This window comes from Helicoverpa armigera, chromosome 10, assembly GCF_030705265.1.
Source record: "Helicoverpa armigera isolate CAAS_96S chromosome 10, ASM3070526v1, whole genome shotgun sequence".
NCBI classification, from domain to species: Eukaryota; Metazoa; Arthropoda; class Insecta; order Lepidoptera; family Noctuidae; genus Helicoverpa; species Helicoverpa armigera.
The window spans coordinates 7,445,439-7,456,103 of NC_087129.1; the positions used below are offsets into that span (position 1 = coordinate 7,445,439).

Genomic DNA, 10,665 nt, shown 5'->3' on the forward strand with positions numbered 1-10,665 from the left:
GGAGCCTGGCCTTCATCAGACGGAAACGTTCGGCCTTGAAGTTGATATTCAGAGAGCCTCGGACAAGTCGTAATCGCTACCGGTGTTAAACCTATTGATCACGGAGACGTCTCTGAAGCACATAGTCTTCTTGTTCGTCATGATGAAGTCAATCTCATTTTTAGTCATAGTGTCGGGGCTATGATTGGACGATTTTTGAAATTAAAGGATTGTGTTTTAAAAGTTGTAATCGATCTAAAATTAAACTCCGATTTCGAATTAGATGAATTCGATTTGACAATATTAAAAAATGTTTACAACAGCCTTTCTGTAGTCAAAGTAACTATATTAGTACTGTACTATACGGGATGCCAATTAACTAAAAGCGGATATTGCGCTAAAATTTATGTTGACGAAGTTAGATGGTCTAGCTAATGACTTAAGCCAAAATCTTGCAAAAGCACTTCGAAGACGCATAAAGGAGCGACAACTTTTAATATCTGGAGTATTGCAATATTTGCATGACCGACAATACCGTGATCACGTGATCACGGTATTGAAATTTCTAATACCGGTATTGATACCGGCATTGAAAAAATCCGGTATTTGAAAGCCCTAGTTGCAATCGCTATTCCGTAACACTCGCGTCCTGCCGCGGGATCACGTCTGGTATAATGCAAATGCACGCTCGCATAGCATTAGATTTTATCTTAATCGTAGAAAAGTAAATATTTGAAAAACGTTTCTGACTTTCTAAAATTAACCTCAACATTTAATTGGTAGTCTTTAATTTTTAGGTTGATTTAATTATACAAATACTCTGAAACGAAATTCAAAATGTAACAAATCTTACTTATTTCCTATAATGACTCACTAAAATGACTAGTTGGAAAATGTGACAAGTTGTTATGATATGTACTACTTACATGATAATAACGTTCTTATTTCTATGAGAATAATTCATTATTTGCTACACAATATCTGCTTGCATAAGGCGACTAATCATAAGAGCTTGTAAAAGGCATACATTCAAGTATATAATTGACTAAAAGTGCAACTAAACACTATTTTTTAATAATACATTCGATATTTAAATATAACATGTAAATGCTTTAGTTTTTTTAGTTTTATAAAATCCAATGTGCAAAATGTAAAAATCTGTTTACCTCGACTTATATATCTAATACGTATTTTCAAATAACAATATTTTTGTTTCTTATTTGGAATATTTTCAGCTTATCTAAGATATTTCACTATCTATTTGGCACTATGGTCAGTATTGGCTACGACTAGGTGCATCATGATCGTGTATGTTCGGTCATCATCGGCACAGTTCGGTGTCATCGTCGTGCGCAACGCACGGCGACTCCGGCGCGGCCAGGAATAGTTTCCCCGTCGCACACGCACATAGCTGGTACACTTTAGTACTTCTCACGTTTTTATTACGCGTCTCAGTTCTCACAGCTTCTTTTAAATTATTGATCACTATATTTTGAGCGTTGAGTTTTATCTGAAATTTAAAATATGTAATGGAATTGATATTGATATACGTTAGAATTTTATATTTAGATGTAGAAATATGGAACTTACAGCACCAACAACTGAGTCTAGTTTGATATTGCCGTGCGATGTAATGTCAATTTTGCCTGCTCTGCTCTCAAGGAATATGTTCTCAGGCGCTCTCAAATCTAACCGCCTTGTTAGAGATTCCAACCTGGATCGGAAATTTGCTATTAAATTCTTTGTTACAAAATATGCAATATTGTAAGTTTACCCTTATAGATCATTTTGGCCTTGTAAAGTTTTGTATTAAGTTTCTGGGGCACGATTTTTTTGAATACTGCTTTCTGTAGAGGCCAAAGATGTTTGTAGAATTTAAGGGCTACATACTGCAGATCAAAAGCTGGAGGCGCTCTCACGATAGGCACTTGCACGGCACTGCGCACGTTGATGCCGCCGGGTCCGTCCACCGCCAGCGAGTCGGAGAAGACGCGCACCTCGTCCCGCGCCGCCGAGAACACCGGCCCGCCACGAGCGTCGCGCACGTGGAGCGCACGACCGCTGAATTCCAGGTGATCGCGCTCTGAAATTGTTAGAAAAAAAAAAATATCTTGAGAAAATAATCCTTTTGTAGTACAAATTAAAACATTACAAAATTAAAGGGTCATTTCCAAAGTATCATTGAATAGATGTCTGGTGGTGTCCGAACCAAGACCTTTGAAATCATTGAAGCAACAAATTGTTCTCAGCACATAGTTTTGGCTACAAATATGACCTCTTGACTACGATCGTTACGAAACTGGCTTTTTTGTAGCGATCGTAGCCGCTACAAATCGTAGAGGTAAAATTGACAACTTATGTAAAGAAATTGAAAACCTGTAACTCCCTTGTGTAAAAGTTATCCCACCAAAAACATTAAATGTAAAAAAATGCCAAGTCTCTCGATGCAGTCTTTCCATCGTAAAAAGTTTTGAGATCTCATAGAAGCCAAGTCCTATTCAAAATATTTTGTATTTATAAATCAACATTTAGTAATTGTATCAATAGTTTTCTTTATATTATAATTATAGTGACTTGGCAATGAGCACAAGAAGAAACAAATCAAATGGCATATTTGGAGGAGTTGAAAGTTACACACACCGCATGCGTCTTTTGGTTTATCCGTGTCGTCCCAACCGAATTTCGGCAACGGCAGTCAGTCTTAGTGTACTCTCAATTCATTTACTTTCATAAAGCGATGGCCCGTAAGGTATTCTTAATTATTGTATTGGAGCATGCAGTCGGTAGTGACCATCATGATTCACACATAACAAATAATCTGATCACTGGTCTCGTCAGTAACATTTGCACATAATTCCAGGCAGCAAGCAGCTTTTAATTTGTGCTCATTGCCAAGTCACTATAATTATAATATAAAGAAAACTATTGATACAATTACTAAATGTTGATTTATAACTACAAAATATTTTGAATAGGACTTGGCTTCTATGAGATCTCAAAACTTTTACGATGGAAAGACTGCATCGAGACTTGGCATTTTTACATTTAATGTTTTGGTGGGATCTCATTTATTTTTTGTAAGTGTATTTCTTTTTTTTTGGTTGACCTCATAATTTCTTGGACTTCAGCTACTGCTTTGCTTAGAACCCATTCTCTATCTCTATCTCTTTTATATATAATATATACGCATATATATGTGTAATAAATAACTAACAAACTAAATAGAACTAAACTAACTAACAAATAACTAACTAAATAAATATATATCTACTAACTTACTAACTATAACTAAACTAAATAACACGTAAAGTTCTCCGAATATCAATTATCACTACAATATTTTTTTTAGTTTGGAAATGGTTTTTCATAGACAGATGGCGCTATCAAATGAAAATTATCGAATTATTTTGAAGTACTACTTAGACTGCGCTTTGTAACGAAACCATAGCGCGATTCAGACAGGTACAACGCCATCTATCGAGCGCGCATACAATATTTATGGCAATATAATGGAGTTTTAGCTTTATTAATTTAATGAATTATGAACTTTATGTATTAGTTTGTAATAATGATAGTCTAAAAAAAAAGTCGTGGTGGCCTAGTGGGCAAAGAACCAACCTCTCGAGTATGAGGGCGCGGGTTCGAATCCAGGTCAGGCAAGTACCAATGCAACTTTTCTAAGTTTGTATGTACTTTCTAAGTATATCTTAGACACCAATGGCTGATAAAAAGGTGAAGGAAAACATCTTGAGGAAACCTGGACTATATAGTCTGAAATCACCAACCCGCATTGAGCAAGCGTGGTGATTAATGCTCAATCCTTCTCCGTGTGAGAGGAGGCCTGTGCCCAGCAGTGGGACGATAAATAGGCTGTAACTAACTAATGATAGTCTATGTATTACATGTATATTATTCTTTTCTATTCTATGTATGTATTCACCCAATTGAATAGGTACTTAAACAACGAACAAAGTTAACACTGCAGTCAAATCCATACATAATGTTCTTGTCAAACCGCAAATATAAAATTGTTTTCTATGGCATATTATTTTTTAAAGTTTTTATAATTTTTCCTTTATATGTGGCTAATGACCTATCTTGGTGCAAAATTTGAAGTTTCTAAGTCTGCTAGAAGTACCTTAGATTTTTGATGATCTGTCAGTGAATCAGTGAGTCAGTGAATCAGTGAGTCAGTGAGTGACAAAATGGTGTAACTTTGATCGACCGTAACTCCTAAACTATTAATTCAATTGGCATGTAATTTCGAACTTAAGCTTGTTCTAATGCCTACTATTATTCACCGAAAACCTAAACTCCTAGCTTTGTCCACGTCGAAGATATAGGGGGGGCGAAACAGCCGCGAATCGCTTCGAGAAAAGATGGTACGGCCGTGCCCGTTTTGCTCGAGACTTGGCTGGGGCACTGCCGTGCCCCCAGATTAATATTGTCTTATTGAACAAGTATCGATCGATATATTTCTAACATGATGTTGAATTGTATACCTCGTTTGTTTCATATAAGAAAATACAAAAGTTTTTAATAATGGATGATTTAAAACAGTACACGTAAAAAAACCTTTTCAATGAGGGTTTTTGAAATTTTTTCTGCCACCGGGTGGCGCCACGTATGCGTCTGGTCCAAACAGCTGTCAAATAGTATGGAATTGTAGGTGCCGAACTTATTGTTTATTGAAATTCTGTTATATTGGAAGTGTTATTGATTTTATTATGGACTACGGTCAGAATAAGGTTTCCGAACTAAAATTGAGCTAAGAGAGAGGGTGCAAAGTCACTGGTACTAAGGAAAGCTTGTTGAAAATTTGTTAACACAATATGATTTAGTTTTTTTTATTTACTCAACCGCAATAGTAAAACAATAATGCAGTGCTTTAATTATAAAATAAAAAAAACACTAAAATCGTTCACTATTCATAGTAAAGATAAGCACTTTGACAGTTATTAGACCTGACGACTCGGTGCTGCCACCTCGTGGATTGCCATTTTAGAAAACCCTCATTGATTTTGAAGACTTCAACCATGACTAAATTTAAGAAGAAGTACTCACTTATAAAGAGCTTCGAGTGGTCGGAGCTATCAGGTTCAGCCACCTGAACGGTGAAGTTGCGGTGTGAATGGATGGTGATGGGTTGCGCAACCTGCGACGTGATGGTGGACGCCACCAGGTTGTCCACCACCCACGCCTGACCGTCCACGTGGATGCCACCTTTCACTATTCTTATTGGACCCACTCCGTTCTGAAAAAAAAAGTCTTAGTTACATTTGTGCATGGAAAAAATTGTGTAATTCATTAATTTCTCAATAATATATTTCTTGAACCCTTGTAAGAATAAATTCAATATAAGATAGGGTTCATTTTAGTTACTCTGAACATGAGAGGCAATATGTTCACAAATGACGTTTTAAAAACTAAAGCATCCTTTATAGGGTTCAGCTGCCAAGTGTACTGCCACACGATAGGTAATCGAGCAAATAAATAATAATGATTCATAAACCCGCTATAAAATCTTACCATAGTGAGCTTCAAAGCGCCGACTATCCACAAGGTGAGCGCAATGTTTAGAAACACGAGGATCATTAAGAACACCAGTATGGCGTATAGAGTGGTTCGTCTCCAGCCTTTGGTGAATATCGTGGCGAGGCAGCCTTTACTGGTGCTACTGGTGTTCTCAGTGGCCACGGCTGCTGGTGGCGGCTCACCAGTAGGCGTGCAACCCCATCCCCGGATCACGTTTGTGCTCGTACCCTCGACGCTCATGTTTTCTTAGATTAATGTTTTTGAAATCGTGTGAATATAACTGAAACAACAAATAAATAAATATCGGTAAGCTATTTATTGACTTGTGTTATGGATGCTAACACAACTGATAAACTACTTATACTTTACTATATTTCATATTCTTATAAATAGATATTATAACACCTATGACATTAGTTAATTAATGTATTGATAAGTTTATTTTGGAACAGAATAAATGAATTAATACAGAAATAAAATAGACAACAGATTTCATAATAAAGGGCAAAAGATACATTTAAAATAGCAAAAACTTCTACATTTTACAACTTTAAATATTTTGTTTGGGGGCTTAGTGAAACAACACCTCAAGACATGTAAGATCGATAAGTCAGGTAGGACTTATGCAACTGTTGTGCCCAGGGGCCCGCCATAGCCACCTGCACCCCGGCTTTGTTCTACACGAATGCAGAAATTGCACATTGATTCTCAAATAAATCAAACTTTTATAAGTCTGAAATATACGTTTACAGTGCACAGCTATACTACGAACTCGGGTTATTTGTTAAGGTCCCAGTAATTGCTTCGCTTACTGTTAATCAAGTAAGATAAATAATTATCATTGCCGCTAAATAGATCTAAGGTCGACCAATTAACAAAATTGCTCACAGTCTACCTATGTACATTACTGTTATAGTGTTTGGCTATCTCTCAAATTAGTTCAGATTACTAAGAGAAAATCTGGGGAATCTGGAGTTACATAACTATTACACTTTCATACACCGCGATATAATATCGAGAACACGTCTCGACCCACTGTAGCCAACCATACAAACATAACATCTACATACTCTTCAGCGTGATTTTTCAATTAGTTGGCTTGTAATTGAATGAAAAACAAGGTAGAGCGAGACAAAACTTGCAGATAAAGCGCACAGTACTAATGAACGGCGCACAGCGAGCACCCACTAATGAATATAACACTGGAGCTTTTCGAAAAACATCCATTAAGTAGGCCGAATGTTGTTATTAACTGTTCTCAGAAATCTTCTCTGCTAATTTATTTTACTGGCCTGTAAAGTAGCATTATTTAAGATGCGCCTGACTTCATTGAACATGTCTAAAACGGTTTACGTGATGAATAAATGTCAGTTTTGGGAAGAATACAGTTAAATCGGAGATAGTGTCACTTGAAGTAATATTTTAGTGTAGCGTTTTATATAGATTTGTTTTGTATGATTACCATAATGAAAATATACATTACATACACATGAAAATGACTTGGATCTAATACGGTAAGTAGCAGAATGCCACGAAGATTTCAAATATTCGAGTGTAAAACAGAGTGCAAAAGTATCAAGTCAATTAAACTTGCAGACGGGTGAACACTGCTTATTTTTGTCGAGTTCCATGCCAATGCTCTCTGGCTATATTAAAGTCGTTTCACACATTGTTATACAAAGTAGGTAAATGAAGTACATTACCTAAGAACTCGCAGAAACTATTTTAGGAAAGGAATGTCATCTAGCTAACCATGACTGTAAATTTAAGCGAATTAATCGTGTTTGAAGTTCCTTAAAAATTATGGATTTTGAAAGTTCTAGTCACCCCGTTGATAAGATTTTGGATAGGATAAAATAAGTTTCAAGAAGTATATTCATCAGTTTTACAGCCAAACTGTGAAAATGTTTTCCGTATACAATTGTTATCTGCTTAAAATCTTCATAAATCAGTAATTAACCCGACATCTAGTCCGTGAAACAACCATGATTCAATAGAGAAATCGACGATGGAAGTTCTATTCTTAGGTAAGATCAAGGGCAATCACTCATAAAGACATTCCAATGTCATACGTGTGAAATACAGTCATATTGATTGACCGAAATATTTACAGCTGAATCTACCAGCTACCTACAGCAAAGCTATCACTACTAAATATTCTTCGCAACAATAGAGTTAACTCCAAAAATTCTTACACTGAAGGAGCTTACTATTATCAATAAATAAGGTCTATACCTAACCTATTTTATATATCTAAGGCACAAAAGATAGTCATTGCTATAAAATAATACGGTTTAGTTTTTGAATCTAGTGAAAAATATTAGAAGTGTTCTTAAAGAACGGTTCCGTTCCACTGGCATCCAATAGTGTCTGGACCGCAATATAATATTTATAAGCTAAGCCTGAATTGCTCGAGGTCACCGTCTGGCTATACAGTCGATAAATACGAATGTAGTTCAATGCCAATTACGGTCTTAAATGCAGATTTGAGTTACGAATAGGAATATTTGTTGCATTGGAGAACCCTTTTACTAGATTTTTTTGTAGATAACTATTTTTGATCATTACTGAAAGATACTTTCAATATTTGGAAGAGCAAACATGGGACAATCTAAGTTTAGTCCGAGATCGTTGTTGTTGCTGTAGTGTTAATATGAAATTAATTCGGTATCTATTGCCAGTGCATATACAACACATAATGGAGTATCTACTATATTTAATCTATACTAATAGCGTATTATTAGATATTACTATGGATCAGTTCTAAACATAGAAACAATAAATTAATAAATTCTAGCACTAGATATAGGGAGATGAATAGATTATGTGCTCAGGCTCGGCCCGTCTGACCCATTTTCGTTTTTAGTTTAAAATGAACTAACAAATGCGTTCGGCTTATAATTATGACTGACTTCAAACTAAGAAAGGCACTTTTGTTTCACGCCTATATTTTGGTAGTCCAAACATTAAAATTGCATTTAACATTTTTATTGTTCCACAAGTCTAAAATTAAACTGCAGAGCTTATTACTTCCATTATATTCATGAAGGCTATTTTCCCAGTTTCTTCGAAACTTTATGAGGAATGCCTTTTACAGATATTAATTTAATTAAGTACAAGCGTTCAATGTTACTTCAATTTATTTTTATTGCATATCCAGGTAATGAATCTGGTAATTTAGACATTACGAAAGTGCACATTCAATTTGTTTTGATAATATCTTAATTGTGTTTGCACTGCGGCACGAGCAGTACCTATCTGATATTAAGTAAGTATGTGAAAACATATCCAATTTAAAAAGATATTGTAACTTCAAATTAATTAATTCAATGTTAATTATAAAATTACAGAAATAATTAGATGTAGCATAATTACTTGATAACTTAAGACTGCCCTAAACAAACTAGTACATATATTTATTATTAAGTTATTGTAAAAAGTTATTTGTAAATAAAACTTAGATACACAGTCTAAACTAGTACATTATACTTAGTAAGAATGTCCCATGTTCTGTCGTTAGTGTAGTGTAGTATGTCATTGCTCCTGTGTCAGCGCCGGGTAGCAGGCTTTGTGGACGAACCTGTTCACAGTACAATAGCCCACTCTAGCCGAGAATGAACATTCCTTTATATTTAAGTTTTTCCCCACATTAATATCTAGTATCTACTGTGGACGTCAATTTTCCTCTCCCTCTACCAAATCTGTAATACCAGCCTACATATGAGTGCTGTGACAGTTATTGGATATACTATAGGTTGAAAACTATAGATAATGACTCTGTGATGTAATTAAAAGTAATAAATATCCTAGGTATCGATATTTATACTTTTGTAGGACAGTCAAAAGTATTTGAAATAAAATATAACTCCTACTTACATGTGTAAGTACATCTAACATTAGTCTAGACACAATACAATAACAAACACGTAGAAATCCCAGATAATTAAATGACGTAGGTACTTTCATAAACATAATGTTGTGTAAAATAAAACATGAGCGCGTCCCGCGCAGTCAGACATACCGGTGTCTCGTCGACCGCTGTGGTTAACGCCTGGCATCGAGTATGCAAATTGTATGATAGCTGTGTTTTACGCACTTAATTAAACACAATCATAAAGCACACAGCTAATGAACTTTATTTAAACGTGAACTTTCCACTATTGCATTTGGTGTAGGGCCATTAAAACCATAACCTTGCCAAATATAACTTTTGATGGTAAACCGTAATATTTCCGGATATCTCCAAGCAAACAGTATCGTTAATATTAATTGAGCGATGCGGCCGGCTGCACCGGGCGTGTGCTGTGACTGAGACTAGGTAAATTCATAGGTGGTGGAAGCAACACTCGAAATATCTGGCGCGAAGCGAGGTGAGGCGGCGTGCTCCAGAATATAATATCAGGCAGTGGCCTGCGCTCGAGCCCGCGCGCCCGCCCTCAGTGCGCCCATGCCGCCGTCGCCGTCGGCCCTCATAATAAACGATATAGTGCGAAAATAGAAGCGGAACGGGTATCGCTGTGCTCTCCACGTAAATAAAATACCGACGTTTGCAGCGTTCCTGTCTCTCGCTAGCCGCGTTTCTGTTTTATGAATGTCAGTAGGTACCAGCGTGGCGATCGATCTGATGGTTTAAAAATAAATGTTGCGCTTTATCCCACGTCAACGCTTGAATTTGTAAACTAAGCAAATTGGCCTGCGTGTCACAATTTGGGCAAAAAGTTTCTGCTACTGCACATATCAACACTGTATTTTAATGCACTTTTCAAATAGTAACTTACTTCGGACGTTATAATGATAAGCGCCACATTAGAGCTGTCACGCGACACAACAACTGCATCAGGCGCACTATACGTATGGCGGTGTGAGAGCGAGCTGTCTGCTCCAGCGTCATAACAACACTGGCTGCGCGAGCGACGGTGCTGCCGAATCCAGCTCGTTTTGAAGTGTTGCATTTTTAATCGGGCGCCTGTCTCGCGCGGGACATAACTCGACAACGCTCTGGATACAGCTGGGCTCCTCTCTATTACCAAGTCTAGTTAACGTTAACGTGTCATTAACTGACACGTTCATATAACTTGTAAATAATTAAAGCGGACACGACCCTGACAACAGTAATTACCTCTGTGATGCCTTCCTCGTACCGCACCGCAC

General features: G+C 36.5%; 1 protein-coding gene across 2 annotated transcripts; it reads right to left on the reverse strand.

The window, feature by feature from the left end:
- Positions 1-1,156: 1,156 nt before the first annotated feature.
- Positions 1,157-10,433, reverse strand: LOC110372375 (delta-sarcoglycan). 2 transcript variants are annotated; one of them, XM_021329012.3, is made up of 6 exons: positions 10,293-10,433; positions 5,509-5,794; positions 5,044-5,233; positions 1,870-2,062; positions 1,570-1,693; positions 1,157-1,489 (listed from the first exon to the last, which is right to left on the reverse strand). In XM_021329012.3, exons 2-6 carry the CDS (start codon positions 5,752-5,754, stop codon positions 1,301-1,303), a joined length of 942 nt encoding a protein of 313 aa, XP_021184687.3. In that variant the 5' UTR covers positions 5,755-5,794; positions 10,293-10,433; the 3' UTR covers positions 1,157-1,300. The 2 variants fall into 2 exon arrangements, with proteins under 2 accessions (XP_021184687.3, XP_021184688.3); XM_021329013.3 differs by lacking the exon at positions 10,293-10,433 and adding an exon at positions 9,536-10,170.
- Between the last annotated feature and the right edge of the window lie 232 nt (positions 10,434-10,665).